Raw genomic sequence first — 18,125 nt, forward strand, 5'->3', positions numbered from 1 at the left:
TGCACGTCTTTCTCAATAAACAAAACTTTTGTCAAACAGAACATAATTATCCGGGCTCTGTAGGTTTCCATTAACGGGAGTCTACCATACAAACAAAATGTGGCATCATGCCACTAAAGAAAGGAGGAAAACATGTGAGACAGGAGATATGAACGACTGCCTTGTTTGTGGGCTTACGTGAACCTACGTCTCCAACAAAAATGTTTTTCTTGATGACGTGGAACATAATGAGAGCTTCAGTGTGCCAGTGGTACATCAAGTAAAACGAAGTGGATGTCGTAATCTGATCAGTTTTAGTGCAATAGGTATTGTAAAGAAGTTCCTGAGGGTGATTGTTGGTAACATCTTGACGTCACATGACTGTACAGTAGTTCCCCTTCACAAGTTCTGCTTTGTCCCGTAGACGCTTCATTTTGAGAGCTTCTTGTGGCTGGAGGTAGCCACTGCGTATGGGAGAACGTTCAACAGTTTGATGAACCAGATTTACGGACGAAGGTGGTGCTATGTAGTGAACAGTGGGAAATCCGGTTCCGTTGAAACCGCAGACAAAGCTCAACGTGTAGGCGCCCATGTTGTCCATGACCAGCCACTCGTCGACGTTTACGTCAAAGAACAGCTTCATATCATCGATGCGGTCTAGGGGGTAGCACGTACCACCCCACAGGGTGGTCAACACCTCCATGGGCCTCTCCCGAGGCTCCTGCAGTGCCAGATAGAAAAAAGGAGAGCAGAACATGCTGTAGGAAATCTGGTTCAAATACGTTATCTTCACATCAGAAATCAGTCTTTACGCCCCACTCCTGTGCTAGTGACACGCTGATCGTAGGATAAGTGAGAAAAATTTGCCAGGTTTATTTTCCAAGGGGTAGAGACAAATAGGATGACGGGGATATTCTAGTTAAAATGTGGTTTAGTAAGGCTTTATAGATGATCTCGGCGGAGGTATTTGGACCTAAGCTAGGAATAAAGTCATTTAGATATCGCGCATTAAGTGTTGTCAGGGACAACTTTTTATCATTCAGTGCAGGCTGCTGTATCGTATTAGTGCCGCGAATCGTTAATTGTTAACAGGGGTGGTATAGCGTAAAGCTATTGAAGTATGTTTGGATTCCATTTCCTTCATTAGCCCATTGCAATTCGTCAAAGATTCTCTTGGGCAAAGACCACTTCATTTGCCTGTTATAAATCTTCACGAAAATCGCGAGAACTCCCCATCAGAAGATGATGTTTACACATTGATTACGCATCATTTGGCCGAATAAAAGAAAAAAATTGTTTCTGATTCGACGTATATGTCACCATTTGCGTTCTGAAATATGCCAAACTGTTTTCGTGCCTCGCCTACTTCGCCTCTCACTCCACATCACAAAACGGCGAAAACTCACAATGTCAAATTGACGTATGTACACTAAAATACATGGACGTGCCGAACAAAGTTTGACTTTTTTCTAATAGCCACCGAGCAGGGGCCCAGTTCCGATAGGAGTAGAACACGGCTGCCTTCCGATTGCTCCGGCACTGGCTGCTCGGAACTGCCAGCGAGAATCGATTTCACAGAGCATAACAAAAAGCTTGCCTGACGTTATAGCGTTTTTTGCCCCCTTTACGCAAGCAAGCGACATGGCTCCTCCAAATTTTATTCACCAAGCATCCGTTCTAGCGGCATTTCTAAAGCACAGTTGTAAGCTGCCGCAATGGTCGACAAGAGCTACGACAGCATAGAGCCACGGGGAAGTGGACCAAGCGGAGACGCAGGCACCACTCTCCTCATTTGATAATTTATTTTCACTGCGCAAGCTCAGCCTCACTGAAGCGCTTTCCTGTTCTGGCTGCTCCTCGCCTCTCGTCAGCGAATTCGATAAGTAAACGCTGTCAATTCTATTCGTTTTGAATCCACAAAAATCCCCTCTTATGAACAGAGAGAGCGTTTCATTGGGCCTTTAAATTACCTTGTGTGTCACCGGCCGTTCTTGCGTTGGCGGTTACGTGAATTTGACGTCAGGAAATTGGAATAAAATCAAAGTGGCACACCTCGCGTTATAACGCCTCAGGGTTAAACATATTCCCAGAGTGTTTAGTATGTGGAACTTCAAAATTTACTATAGTTAGCCCATCTGGTAGGCAATGCGTGGTTGGTTTGGAAAGCATTAACCAAATTGAATGACGTATATGTCGTAACATGCGATTGTTCAGCGCTAAACTTACCTCCAGCGGCATTATCTTCACTTCGCAGAAGTCGAAGATTTGAGAAATACAGTTGTTCTTGCTCTCATTGAGAAAGACGTCCTGATGTCGATGAGAAACTCCTGTTTAAAAGATAACGAAAGCAATATAGAGTAAGTAAGTTTGATGAGCTATCATGATCGAGAACTTGGAGAAAACTGCTCAAGCGGGACATTTCAGTTCGGGTGTAGATGTGCGACCTACAATATTCGTTGTGCGCTGGGTTGCTGGTGCACGCAAATTTTCAGTGCACCACTCAAATTCAATCTATCGGGTAGGTTGCGAAAAAGAGAACTATTTTGCTGGATACGTTGTTGCTAAATTTTCGCTAACGATTGATATTCCCTGGATTTTTTATGCCAATGTCATGCTGTTACGCAATTAAGGGTTGGTCCAATAAGATAAAATTTTATTTTAGTTTATTTTATTTACAGTATACTGTGGTCACGATGGATCATGCAGGTGGGAAATTGTTTTGACTATTGCAGAGTTTTGTAGCAGAAATGAAGCCGCGCGGCATACAAGCACACAAAATGGATAATACAAATCAAACATCTATATATAGTTACAATTATAAAAGGAAACCGGTTCAACCTGCACAGATAAAATATTACAGCTTATAGGAGGGTGTGAAATAATACAGCTCACAATCGAGTGCAATACATGTAACAGCGGTGAGATGAAAAAAAAAAAAGAACTCTCTCCCGAAATACCTCGGGTGTACAAATCACTGAACTGTTTGCAAGTTATGAAGCAAGGCTGCATGTATCAATAAAACGTTTAGATTCGAAATAAATGACAAAATATAAAAGTACTAATAAACCATTAATCAAGGGAAAATCAGACATCCACCCGTTCGTAGCAAATGCTACAAAGGAAACCTATACGGGTTCCTCGAAAGAAAAGCCTCGCAGTTGAAGAAAAAGAAAATTACGTTAATGCTCAATACTTTTAAACCAAGTAGTGCACTTTCGAAAGCACTTGCGGATTGTGATGAAACAATTTTTCAGGCAGTCAATTCTAATGGGTAACAGTCTACGAAAAAAATGAGTATTTGAAAACGTTTGCGCGTGTTTGATACGGAAGTAGATTATGAGCATGCCGATTTTTCGACGTGCGCGACAAGAATGGCTGAATATATGCACGCGCATTCACATTGATTTTGTTGTCATAAAGCAAGACGAAAAATTTAGGTCTCGCCATTTTCATGCGCTGCTCTAAGATTTGGATCTTATTTACCAGCATTATGGATGATGGGGAATCTTTTCTTTCATAATCGTGAAGTATAAAGTCTACTATCCGCCTCTTGACCATCTCCAGCCTGTGCTTATCTTTTTGATAGCGGGGATCCCAAACTACGCTCGCATATTCAACAATACGCAAAACAAAAGTTTTTTAGGCGACAAGCTTTGCATCGGAGTTCTTTAGTTTGTGTCTAATACCGAATTTCCGTTTAGCTGCTGTACAAATCTTTTCGATGTGGGAGGACCACTCAAGGTTATTAGTGATTGCCGATCCCAAATATTTGTATTCTGTAGCTTCTAGTACAGTGTGCTTATTAATTTTATGCGCGAATAAAAATGATTGTCTTTTATTGGTTACGCGTAGCAGCACAGCTTTATCCGAGTTCAAGGACATTGACCATGTTGTGCACCATTCGTGAAATTTTGCTAGGCTACACTTTAATGAAAACTGCTCATTTTGGCCTTTCGCCTTTTTGTAAAATCAAACAATCGACAGCAAACCACCTAATTTAAGCATCAGAACACACAGCAGTGGTAATATCGTTCACATACATGAGAGAAAGAATGGGTCTCAACACGGCGATGTTCAGAACAAAATATTAACCTCAGCAATGCCATACGTAGAGGATGAGTGCAGCTGCGAGTGAAATCTCTTCATGTACAGCTACATGAATTACAAAAAGCGGCTACGATATAATTATATGATAGCCACAACAAAAAATAACACAACAGGTACAGTCAGAATGTCGCCTTCATAATGGAATTTAGGCCCCATTTTAAGTACCGCATGCTCTTGCGAATTGGGTAATTGCTGCTTGATTACGGGCATTGCGCCAACATCACAACCGAAACACGTATGAGCTAAAATAAATCTACCTACATTTGATCTCATATTCAACGTATTCGTGCTCTCATATTAGGATGATTCCAACATGTTTTATGGATCCACTGAACAGCGTCACCACGTTCTCTTGATGTTGTAGCCAACTATATCGAGTGAAAATTACTGCCGCGTTGCACAAGCGCCTGCATTGTCTTTCAATCGATTCCAATCGGAGTCCTCCTAATGTTCTGCACTTGTCCTTGCGTTCCAGACAATCCTGCAACAACACTTAAGCCATGAAATTTATGATAATTTTCTAGTCCTAAAGTGACACTTCCTAATATTTTTGCAGATTGAAACTACTGTGGTTAGCGTTAGCTGTGAGCGATATCGCCGACGTTGCGCGCCTTAGAACATAGAGCCATTCATCCATAAGCAGCCACATATATTCGCGGTAGTTCTCGCGGTAACGGAAAGTCAAATGCTTATACCTGGTTACTTTCAGCAAAGCTTCGTCATCTTTGCAAGCGCGTAATACTTCTTTTTAGGAGATTTGGTAGTCCACCCAGCTAATGCTTCCATGAAACTGAGAGCCAGCAAAATCATTCGCGTGCGGCAACATGCGCGCGTTGCCGCGACGCAGCACGGGAAGCGACTGGTGTTAGTCAGCAGAAAGAGCACCCTGCCTGGCGTAGGGAGAATGCACACACTCACACACAAGCTGAAGATTTCGCTTATGAAGGCTCCCTGTACGCTGGCGAAGGGCGGCTTGACGTTCTCCTATAACTGCGCTCCGTGTGAGCGAGATTTGTTCGATCCTGGATAGGTTTCCCTGGAGGCATGCCTAGCACGCTACTCTCGATCAGTAGGACGAAACGATGAAATGATGTGGACAGTTCACAACAAAGGAGCTAGGTAGTGTGTTCAGGTGAAAAATTTTACCTGAAGCACAATTAGATTTATTTAAGTGAATTGGATTCTGGGGTTTCACGCGCCAAAACCACAATTTTGTTATGAGGCATACCGTAGGGGGTGCTCCGGATTAATTTTGACCCCCAGGATATCTTTACCATGCCCCCAATGCACGGGACAAGGGTGTTCTTGCATTATGCGGCGAATGTTGACATCTGTCCATGGGTAAGCCATTAAGACAAACGTCGAAGCCGTTCTTCAAATTATGACCTTCTAGTATTTCACGTGCCAAAACCATAACTTAGTTATGAGGGGTGCCATGGTTCGGGAATCTTGATTAATTCTGCGCGGCTGAGAATCTTTATAACGTGCACCCAAAGCATGGTACACGAACGTTTTTGCATTCCACCCTCGCCAGAATGCGGCCACCGGGAAGGGGGTGAACCTGCAACCTCGAGTACAGAAGCCCAACACCATTCCAAGTGTAAACTGTACTTAGATTTACTTAGAATAAAATAGAAAAGGGTTGGTGTACTTAGAGGGTGAAATAATCCAGTCTCTGACACATACGGCGTGCCTTATAATGATATCGTGTTTGTGACACTAAAGAATGTCCCAAATAAATCTTATATTATTAACCATTACCGATACTCGTTGCACTAGGTAGGTCGATAAAAATATTATCCTCCGCGACATACCGCATAAGAAACGTGTCAACGCAGCCAAGCTGTCTATTAAAGAATTACAACCCGTAATGCTTGAACGTAAAAAAGAAACTGCGTGACATTTGCCACCCTGGTACCACTAGAGAAAAAAAAATGCAGCAAACTGTAATTTAATGTCGGAAAGCCTTAGGGTTAGTCCAGCTATTCGTGATCTCAATGGCGTAAGGCTTGAACACCGGATCGCGTTGCCCTGCGTACAAATGCTACTGCGTTAAAAATCGAGAACCGTGTTGGAAGGGGAGCTGTGAGGACGCCGATTACGCATTTAAAAGCGTTATTTTGGAATTTCATAAAATTCATAGCATAACGTATTTCATAAATTTCATAACAGAGAAAAATGGAATTCCTTAACTGCTAGCGCTTAATACTGATTTTACGAGCATTGCTTTCGGCACGTAGTGCTGCTCTGTCTCTCTAAAATCCTTTTTTTAAAACTGCCGCGTCAGCCGTGCACTGTCGAGGAGTGGACACCAACACGACATGGCGGACGCTCTAGCAGTCGACGTGGTTTTGCCCATCCTGCACGGAGTAGGGGGTGAGGAGGATCTATAGCTTTGTTTTACAGGAGAGCTTCTTTCTCGTATTTTTCCGACAACCGTTCGCATTTGTGAGTAGCGAGAGAGGCATGTAGGTACTTTTCTATCTCGAAACCTGCATTTCTCTAGGTACTAGGAGCAGCAGCGGTACTACGGAGAAGGATGCACTTTTCTCCGTTTGTACAGCACTATGCGGCAGCGGATAAGTTTTCCAAAATAAACTCTCCGTTCGCTTTATGGGGAAAAGTGCAAAAGCATTACGTTCATGACGACGAGGTTCGCGGTTTGACTTGCGTTTTGGATAAAACTTTTCTTCCGGTAGCAATCATATCGACACTTCAGGTGAATTTTCGTAGTCGTCGTTCCCGTCGCCGTGATATTCCGCTTAAAGTCCATGTGCAATAACATCGCGACAGTGCGCTGTATAGCAAAGGCAATCTTGAAAAAACCACGGTCCCCAGCAATAGTTCCCAGGATTCCTTCTGGCCCCTTTGGGTTGGGCAAACACGAGAAAGAAGCTTTCGTGGCAAATACGAGACAGAAGCCCTAGGGAGTCGAGTCACACTACGCTGGCTTGATGAGGACAACCGCCAGCGGCGTTACTGATGTGACACGTCGATGGCACTCGAGACGAGACCGACCGTATGGTATCGAGGTGAGCCGGGCCGCACGCAGAATTTTTTTTTTTTTCGGGTGTGCATTAGCGAGGACAATGACGGCCATTTTGAAATAAACCATTGGCTTATTTTCCTCTTGTGAATCCAGCACAGTACGTATATATAATAAAGGAATAAGTACTTTGAAATAAGTTTTATTTCTTGTGTGATGTAGTCATTTCCGCGGAGCGTAGCTTTGCGGAGAAGTACATTGACGCAGCGATGCGCTGAGGGGATCTGAAGAACCCCCTTATCCCTACCCTGGGTACTGCTTAAGGCGTGCGTCAGCGCCAACGAAACAATTAGATAGCTTTAGCTGGATCTTTGCAGTCCTTTTGGCTCAAACCGATGTGTGTATCACGGTGTATATGCACACAACTGATCGAGTTGAACACTAGTGTTTGTGTGCAAAACGCTTACGCTTACGGTGGTACGGTGGTTACGCTTACGGTGGTATGCACAACGCTGCCCTGTCCTCCCCGGCAGATCCGATTGAGCACAGCGTGATCGAGCGTTCATTTGGCTACGTCGCTTTTGCTGCACACGCACTGCGTGTCGCTCGCGTCTCTGGAGACCTTATAACCCTCCACTAATGGGCCGCGCCTGCACCATCATACCGCGACACCAAGGCGGCGACGGCAAAAACGCGCCTTCAACGTCCGTATAGTTGCAAAACTACTCCCAGTCATAAATGTCACGGTAATCTTGAATCGCAATGGAAGAAGTACTTTGCATAAGCAGCCGTAATTAATGAATAAAGGAATGGAGAAAGCAATCAGAGACACCACTAGATTCATAGAAATGTTGTACCGTTGTGCTTGTAGGCTGAGCGCCGTCGAGAAAAGAACTACAACCGTTTCCTCTTCGTTTTATATAGACCGAGCATCCTTGAGGGTGCAGTCAGTGCCCACTCTGCTTTATAGGCCCGAAAGTCACCGAATGACGATGCTGTGCCTTTTCGCCGAGCATGATGAAGCGTCTCTCTGATTTCAGACGCGAAGTGATCGTTCTGCAACGACAAGTAGATTAGGGCTGTTGCGAGTTTCGCTCTAGTCCCGAACCACGATCCATTTTTCCCGTTGGGTCAGCCGTCACATAGTTCAAAGTGATACGGACGGTAAAAAAACTCTGCTGTCTTGCGTAACGTAGTGTATGTCAGCTTGAATTATATTAGGATCAGTCTAACTGGGGATGGAGGAGACAACCGCTGCTACTGATGTGACGGCCCCCTTAGGACCGGTCATAGAAATAGTTACGCAGCCTCCGTACTTCTGGTACAATAGCAGGAGGGAATCTTTCAAGAAATCGAACAGTGATAGTTCAAGAGAAAAGTGCATCTGACTTCATCGATTCCATCTTGTCCTACCTCTTTTACTGCGACAGCAGCCAGCTCTCACCACCAACGCGACTATCTTGATATTGTTAGTGTTTCCTAGGCAATTGCGCTAAAACAAAGGCTTGAATGAAATAATGAATCCAAACAATGGCGCTTACAAACTACGGAAATGCTCTTTTAAATGTGTTGTTTCAAAACTTTTATGTTCTCGAGAACTCCTTCTTCTTGCGGTGCACACAACGTTGTTCGGGTCCGCTAAAGTATTGGTTATTGATACCTCCGAGATAATTCCCAAACGCCGCCACTGTCAGAGTTTGCGTGGGGCGCAAATTCCGACCCAAATTCCCCAGCACAAGTTCTGTGTGGTGGCGAAACGGAAAATCGTGTCCAACTTGCGAATGTGCTGCCGCTGGGTTTCGCATTCAGGTGGTAAAAGTTTGTCTTTCTCCAATTGATAACGTGACTGGACGATAACGACGGCCATTATTGTCATCATCTTATTCGTCGTCACAGAAATGACGCACGAACTGAGGAACACAGAAAACCCAACTTGAAGTTTTTACATGCCGCGACACAAAAATGTACGTTATTAAACTACCACCACTTGCATTGTCCTCTGTTATAGGAAGACCAGGGAAACACTGGTGCGCTCATATGATCTCGGCCAGGTGAGGCGGGTCTTCACCGCAGGAATCAAGAAATGACGACGAAGTCGGGCATAGTGAGCATGAAAAAAAAGTAGAAAAGGTTGTATTCACTTCATTGGTACATGGATGTGACTCTCATCTCAGTCTCGAGCGGTCTTATTAACACGTTGGCCAGCACGGCCTTAAATAACGTCTGGTGGTCCTGTCGTCGTCTCCGTCTTCTTCCGGAGACTGTCTTTCCCTTTTGCCCATCCCGGGTGTCAGCTCTGGAAAAGGGGCTGACGTCGTCTTGATATTTGGTTTCTGCTTCTATCCTTTTGTATCAGCTCGTGGAGAACGAGGTGGCGTCGATTTGGAGAAGAGGGCAACTATGTTGACGTGGGGAAGCCCGTTTGAATGCTGCTCACACCTGACAGGTCGATCATAACAACGCCAAATCAACGAGATGACTCGCGTTTACGCGAAACGTTTGCGTCCAATACGCACTTGCTTGCTACAAGAAAACATTAATGCCGTTACGCAACAACGATTTGATCTTGCTTTTTTTCGAATTCAATTTTCCTGTGCGGTTTCGTACGTCAACTATATTACACGCCTTCACGAGTTGTGAGGGCAGTATTCAGTTAAAAGTTGTTTCGCGTGTCTTTGTTACTCACCTCGCCCTTCGTTTCAGCTGCAGGTTAAAGAGCCCCCTCAGACACGCACAATTCTGCCCACACGCGGCGCTCCCACACTCACCGTCGATTACTACGTCATTGCGTCTTTTGCCAACGACTCTCAGGACGAGGAAGTATGCAGATGTGCAGAAGAACTGGCCCGGCTCCGCGATGATCTGCACTCCACTTGATTCCGGAAAGTGTTCATCGATTGACCGCCTGATGCACTCGCAGGTCTGTTTCATCAAAAGGAATGCACAGTCAATATGCAAGCAGAACGAGTGCTACACAAGGTATTTGATCAGAGGATTCACTGCTCCACATTTATTTGCGCACGCACCTGAGCGTGTGTGCCGTGTAGATAAGTTCAGAAATGCCTACATGGAACACAGTCACTATATGTCTCATTTCCTATAAGTACACAGCTTGTGCATCATTTGATGCATTATCGAAAGAACAGAAATATATTGATGCTATATTCCGCTCAAGAGCTTTGCGTAATTGCTTCTACATCATCAGACATTTAATTGTGAGTATAATTTCATTCCCATTTATGCACCAACTTAATAGGTAAGTTTCAAACTAAGTGAAGTAGAGCAAAATATATTTAATGAAATTAACCTGCATGAACTTATGATCCCCACGCAGTGCACCTGGAAAACCACCTCCGAGGTCCAGCACCGACATAGGTTTTCCAATATCTGCTGCTATGTCGAACACGATCCTGGCCCGCTCTATTGCGCGGCTAAATATCTCCGGGTTCTCATGGATGGATACCAACTGGAACCTAGATTAAAAAATACACTTTAAGGAACATGACAATGAAACACGTGGCATTCCCGATTTCATACCATTATGTTACGCCAAATTATAGAAAAAATATTGCTCAAATATTCTATTCAACCCGCCAACTGAAAATCCCATGTAATGCTAAAAGCATACCAGTTTACCCTAATTGTTCTTTCGGTGGCCTACACTGCATTTCCCAAGGCGGCACTGTCTGATGACAGCGGCGCAATGTTCAAACTGTCCACCAGGCCACCACAGGTAAACGAATGGAACACACTAAATATTCCTGATGGAATTACTATAGACCATATAAAAGTTGCCACATCTCGCACAGAAAAGAATGAGTTATATAGTAGGTACTGCGTGCAGTGTAATTCAGATATGGCTATATACGTACAGGTAGCCTAAATTCAGACATTATTCTTCTTAGAAGCGCGTCACTGAAGGGCACGTAATGTTTTTCAGGAGTCTCCGTTTAGGGTGCACTCACACTACATCACATCGCTAGCCAATCGCTATTGTTTTTTGGCGCTCAATATGCCTCTAGTTTAGCCTGCATAGGGAGTCCGATCTGTCAGTGCCAATGACAGATTTGCTGCACAGTTAAAAATGGCATAAATATCGGCGCGCTCGTTAACAGTGTACAGCTTCATTTCCTATCACTGACGCTGTAGCTGGTCACATGTGCTAATCGGTTCAAAAGGTGACAGATACGTTTAGAAATTTCACGCTGATAAAGGTAAATTCTTGCAGCATGCCCCTTGTATTGGATTCACTTTAGAATTACTTACTCGGTCAAGAACCAATAATAGCTACCTGGCATTTGTGGTGACACCGCGCACAGCATTTTGCGTGCTTGTAAATTTACAAATGGTAATGGGCTTCCCGCAGTGGCCAGTAAACCGAAGGACAATAAGCTGCTGAGGTTCAACGCAGCAAAAAATTCACACGAACCTCTTTGTCGCTCGATAATCTACAGGACAACATCTAGTCACTTGCGCGAGGCATGATTAGTGCATGCACGCCTAAGAGTCAGATATATCTGTACAACGGGACACGAAATCATCCGAGATATTATGGAAACACTTTGTACCCTCCTGAATTGGGTTTTGAATTTACCATCCTGAGTGTCGCTTTAAATCGCAAGAAATGCTGTTAACAATACTACTTGACATTCGAATTTTCTTTGTATTATTAGAAGGTTTAACAGTAACCGGTTTCAAAATAAATGCCTTTGAAGGTAAAATAAAAGATCAACATTTTTCATCACTGGCTTGAATAAAGTGACCAAGCGTGATCAAGCGCATGTATTACTCACGTGACCCCAACTACGTTGCAAGTAAGGTCAAGCGCCGACTTCAAAATGTTTCTTGTTAAACAATACGTTGCAATCCTCGTCGTCAATTTTTATTCGAAGAAGCAATCTGCATAGGAAGTAACAGTAGGCACTGTACCATTACACCTTTATCGAAATCCGACTTTTTTAAATTCTTTTTCTTTCTCTTCTCTCTCTCTCTCACCTATCGCATCCCTTTGCATCTCCCCTGGTACATGGTAGCCAACCAGAGATAATCGCTGGTTAACCAGTCTGTCTTTCATGTGCCTTTCTCTCTCTCTCCTATTTTTATGGTCTGCTAAAGAGCTGTGATCGACCAACTACATCAGTTGGTTCTGTGTTGGTACAAGAATTTTTTCCCGAATTAGAATGTGCAATTCATAATGCTCAGTTGACATCTGTTATATTTAGAAAAGATATGTGCTTCCAAAGCATGGCTTAGTCAAAATTGCTATGGCAGGCCTTGGTTCTGCAGTGAGCACAAACAGGCTGATGGTGATGATAAAAAATGGCACCATATGCAAAAAGCTATAATTTCACGCGTGTTTAATATTGATTTTTGTTACGGGCGCTTTAAATTAGATAAGTCACTTCCAGTCGTGATTGAAAGTATTGTTCCTACATTCAGTGGAGATTTATGTTATAAACCGTAGTATGAGCAAGTCCCCACCTGGCCTTCTTGTCTTTGACCTTGTGCAATTCCTCGATGCAATCAAAAGTCATCAGTGTGACACCGTGTTCCTCAGCGAACTTCACGTGAGATGTGCTTTTCACAGTGTGGGCGTAAATAATGCGATCCGGATGGACACCCATTTCCAGAATAGTCCTGATTTCTTTCTGATGCAGAGAAAGAGCCCAGTTGGGAAACAATATATCGCGGAACAGTACATTGGTGATCACTAGAGGAGGCACAAAGTGTCATGTATTCTTAGCAGTAAGACATACAAAAACACATAAACGAAGAAAAAATCGTACGTGCTCTTTAAGTAGGGGCCATATGCAAGCAAGCACTGCAGAACTCTAACCTTACCTGAAAACAAAAGGGGCTAAGAGCGACATCATTTCAAGAACACATTAGAACGAGATCGTTTTAAGAACACATTGTGCCAGCTCAATAACGCCGCTCGTCCCCACAGCGTCATCTTGAATTTTACGCATTTTTGTTGCATTTCGTCCTAGGAAAATAGACAAAATAGCGTCTGCATCAGGAGATAAAAATTATGTATGAAATAAATAGCAGAAGCACTAACCTCAGTTTGACAACTCTATCATGGTATTCCGAGTCAGAATAAAAGGAAGGGAAGATAAAGACGGTTGTGCATAAAATGTTGACTACGCCCAGCGCTACACTATACGTGTGAATAAAATGTACCCACGGCAGCGCCAACTGCACAGCGGGAGGCGAGGTCTCGCCTGGTGTTAGATTTTTCCTCTTGCCCATTTTTTTTTGTGTAAGAAGAAGTAATAAACTTTGAACTTCAAATTTAAATATAAAACCCATGTAAACGAGGGAGGGCCCCTCTTCTACCTGCTGTATTTATCATTATTTAGCTAGATTCGATTGACACAAGTTAGTTTCCGAGTCAAGTTTGGAATCAAGTTCACTTCTTGGTTTGTCAGGAAAACTTCACGCAATGAAAAGGTCATTACTATGCTTGTTACCCTCTCTCCTTTGTTTCTATTCCCCTTCTCTCTTCGCCAACGTTGGGTACCCAACAGGACGCTTGACTACTTGGCATCCCTGCGTTCCCTTCTTATATCTCTCTCGACTGCGCTCAGCAGCATGCTTTCTTACTTAATTAACCCATTTATTTCCGAGATCATACGCCATCATCCTTTTGATTTGGTTATTACATAAAAGACGCTGTTCTCCCCTAATAAATGTAAGCTTCCAACGTACGGCAACATAGAGAAAATCACTCGACGAATATCTGCCTTTGCAGTTTCCATATCCACCACGCATCATAAATTCGATCATTTATTTTCCGGTGATTCATGAATATACGAATTATAGTCTGATGTACACTAGTCCTTACCGTGTTTGAGCAATCAAAATTCACTCCAAGGGAAGCTAGGACAGCAAGAAGAACTGGGTCTCCACAAGCTTTGATGGCTGAAAAGCAAAAAGGAGCGGAGGTAGAACCTAATTGCTCCCCATGATCTCCTGACAGCTACCATACCCGGCCAGGGTGTGGTAGCTGTGTTACTAAAAATTTTTGCAAGGTTGACAGCTCTCATTACATGGATACTCTATACCATGAAAATAGCTCACGAAGGATCGAGCAGCTCACCGTAAAAAGGTGTTACGCGCGGTAGGTGCTGGCGCCAGAGTTCCACCTTCTGAACGATGTCTCTGACATCACAGACGAAAAATGAGTCGTCTTCTTTCTGTGGCAAATAAAACGTTCGGTGAAATGCACATGCGCTTTGGTATAAAATATATAACGGCTGAATTAAGAATTCAAGTCAGGCACATACGATAGGCCACTCGGATCTTCCCTTCTTCCCTTATTTCAGTTGGGCTAAACGACTCCAACCTTTCTTATATATAGCTATAGATAAACGACATACATGAAAAAAGAAGCCGAATCTAAAAAGCCCTACAACCGTGCAATAACGGAGCGGCGAACTGGTGGCACACGACACCTCAGAAGTAAATACCCAATTCGTGCTCCTTGTGCTACCGGAGCTATCATATAATTTCTCACGAATGTTCCCTAAACTTAAAGCTTTGAGAAAGCATCCTAAGCGGTGCATGTACGAGGGACGTTGCGAAAGTAAGTTTCGTCATTTTTACTTTTGAAGAGAAGACCAGATGAAACGAACAATCGCCATAATCATCCATGCTCGTTGCTGGTTCAACGACCGAAGGAGCGTCATCGAAGGAGGAATGACGAGTGCGGAAAACGCCGAAGAAGAGAGAGTAGCAGCGAGCCGGCGTGCCCGAGGTTATTCGAGTACAAATAACGATGGCAGACAGACGTGTGCTGAAAATGTAGTCGCCAATGAAAGTGCGTACTGTTACCCGGTGTGAATGGGCAGCTGTTCCCTACATTGAACGCCGCACTCTCGACATTCCACTTATATAACAATGCCGAGGTGGAGCAGGCTGTGCGACATATCCCTGCATTGCAGGGCACCGAGATTTACCGGAGTAGTTTATGTTTGAACTATATCACCAAGTGGCATTTGTTGGGCGTGTTGGTAAACTGACATTGAAAGCATATTTAGCGCCAGCGAACAAGGAGCGAATGGAAACGACACCACAATGCGCTAACTTCACAACTTTATTTTCAGGAAACAACTGCCTAGTTAACCCATGGACAGTCACGCCACATCATCCAAAATTCTAACCATTCAACAAAGCCGTGTCCTTATCTAACAAGTCGACCGAAGCTGCGCTAAGACACGTATCACTATTCCGACAGCTAGCCTGAGTCTCTATAATCTCTCGCACATCTTTATCTTTGTGCTTCGCAAGAACACGGGAGCACCCATACACCGGCTCACTGCCGCGTTCCTGACAGTGAGTTGACGGATGATCGTATTGCTTGTCTCATGTTTAGACTACCTTCTTACCGGTTACGAGAACACAATCTAAACGTGAGAAATAAACAATACGGTCATCCATCAACTCACTGTCAGGAATGCGGCAGTGCGCCGGTGTATGGGTCCTAGCTGCCGTCTTCTGTCGAAGCACAAAAATAAATATGTGCGAGAGATTATTGAGGCTCAGGCCATCTGCTGCAATAGTGATACGTGTGCTAGCGGTCTGCTTCCCCTTGCTTAGCTTGCGGTGGCTCGTTGACGATTGCGGCGGCGTTCAACGGGACGTTATATAAGCCGACAAAATGGATGCTCAGTGAAAAGATTTTGCAGATCGATTTCATATACGTGCCGAGCGCGCTCGACAACGTTATACAGCCAGGGAAAATTTTTGTTATACGTGTAGTGAAGAGGAGGACGAAGAAAACGCTCTTGTTTCGGCTGAGCGCGCGATCAGCGTTCGTTTACTGCCGGTGCAACTAGACTGTGCCTATGGTATCTTATAATAAATCCTCAAATTACATTTCGTGGAGGTGCTGTACTCCCCGACCTCACGCTGGAACTTCGCAGCCGAACCTTGACAACTGCTCCAGCCGCTACCACGAACGAGGCTCCCAACAATCCGCTTGGAGCATTAGCCGCTCCTATCATGTGCAGCGCCGTGAGGCGTCAGTGGGAACCTCCTGTTTTTAGCTGATAAGGTGAAACTCACGTGGAAATTGGCTCTCTACCTGTGAGCGCGTCAGTGATCGCCAGCAAGTCGCCATATCGCCAGTAGCCATGTCGCCAACAAGTCCTCGCGCTTCTTCAGAATTTTCACTCGTCGTTTGATTGTGAACAGCATCTCTGGGGCGTACGGAAACCGTCACTCACAGTGTTCACACTGGTTCCCATCCTCCTTTACGCCAGCGACCATACCACGTGTCGGCAGCCGCGCGACAGATCATTAACGAGGAAGTCGACGATATGCTGCACCGTGGCGTCATTCGCCCTTCCCACAGTCCTTGGGAGTCTCCTGTAGTATTAGTACGCAAGAAGGACGGGTCAATACGCTTCTGTGTGGATTACAGTTTACGCAATAAGATCACTCGTAAAGATGTCTATCCGCTGCCTCGGATAGATGACGCCCTCGACTCCTTACAAGGCGCGGAGTACTTCTCATCTCTGGATCTTCGCTTGCACGAATTTACCGTAATGCCATTCGGGCTCTGGAACGCGCCCGCTACTTTCGAGCGTATGATGGACACAATCCTTCGTAACTACAAGTGTAAAACATGTCTGTGATACCTTCATGATATCGTAATGTTTTCGCCAGATTTCCCGACGCACCTCGTTCGCTTGCGTGAGATACCGACCTGCCTCACCTGTGCTGGCCTCCAACCTCCAACTCAACATCAAAAAGTGCCGTTTTGCTGCTCGCAAGTTAACAATATTGGGACACGTTCTATCGAAGGACGGTGTGCTTACTGACCCAGCCAAGCTTTGCGCGGTCGCAGAGTTTCCGATGCCGACTACTCTTAAGGCACTCCGCAGCTTTATAGGGCTCTGCTCTTACCTTAGGCGCGTTGTGCGCAATTTCGCAGCTATCATCTTACCACTGACCAATTCGCTTACCGCTACCAACGCCATCGCCGCGTGGTCAACTTCCTGTGACGAAGCGTTGAAGCAACTACGTCGCCTACTTACTTCACCACCGATTCTTCGACACTACGATCCCACAGCGCCTACAGAGGTACACACGGACGCGAGTGGCATCGGACTTGGTGCAGTCATCGCACAACGGAAAGACGGCTATATGACGAGTACGTCGTCGCGTATGCGAGCCGCACTTTAAAGAAGGCAGAAGCCAACTACACTGTAACAGAATAGGAGTGCTTGGACATTATTTGGGCTCTCTTCAAATTTCGTCCATACCTATATGGTCGCCCTTTTGACACTGTCACCGACCACCATTCCCTTTCCTGGCTCTCCTCATTGAAGGATCCGTCAGGTCGCCTAGGCCGATTGGCACTTCGCTTACAAGAATATGTCATCCGCGTTGTCTACCGATCGGGCACAAAGCACTCTGATGCCGAGGCGCTTTCCCGATCACCGCTACCCTGTGATGTGGCTTCAGTGTCTCCGCTCTTCGCACCCATGCCAGCCTTCAACGTCGCTGATATGCCGGACGAGCAGCGTAACGATCCTCTGCGTTCAACTATGCTGAATTTCCTCCACGACCCATCCGTCACGCACTCTTCTGGAACACTTCGTTGCCAAGCCGCTCACTTTGCTGTATGCGACAGCGTCCTTTACCGCAGAAATTATTTGCCTGACGATCGCAAATGGCTCCTTGTGATACCACGACACATGCGTTCTGACATATGAGCTTATTATCATGCTGCTCCTCATAATGGTCACGCCGGCGTTCCGAAAACGTACACTCGGCTAAGGCAGCGTTTATACTGGCACGACATGTATCACTTCGTGCCCCAGTACGTACGCGCTTGCACGGCGTGCCACGGCGTAAAATTCCAGAGCGCACTCCTGGTGAGCTGCAGCCGCTGCCCTGTCCGGCTCGGCCCTTCGATCGCGTCGGCATAGACTTATACAGGCCACTTCCCTGCAGCTCCTCGGGTAACCGATGGATAATTGTAGGTGTTGACCACTTGACGTGCTACGCCGAGACTGCCGCACTCCCGGTAGCCTCTGCGCGC

General features: G+C 45.1%; 1 protein-coding gene across 1 annotated transcript; it reads right to left on the reverse strand.

The window, feature by feature from the left end:
• Positions 1 to 352: 352 nt before the first annotated feature.
• Positions 353 to 12,696, reverse strand: LOC126541951 (ornithine decarboxylase-like). Its single transcript, XM_072286142.1, has 5 exons — positions 12,554 to 12,696; positions 10,380 to 10,545; positions 9,841 to 9,994; positions 2,206 to 2,306; positions 353 to 700 (listed from the first exon to the last, which is right to left on the reverse strand). The coding sequence occupies exons 1-5, from the start codon at positions 12,694 to 12,696 to the stop codon at positions 353 to 355; spliced, it is 912 nt and encodes a 303-aa protein (XP_072142243.1).
• Positions 12,697 to 18,125: the final 5,429 nt, after the last annotated feature.

The sequence above is a fragment of the Dermacentor andersoni genome, chromosome 2 (assembly GCF_023375885.2).
Source record: "Dermacentor andersoni chromosome 2, qqDerAnde1_hic_scaffold, whole genome shotgun sequence".
Lineage (NCBI taxonomy): Eukaryota > Metazoa > Arthropoda > Arachnida > Ixodida > Ixodidae > Dermacentor > Dermacentor andersoni.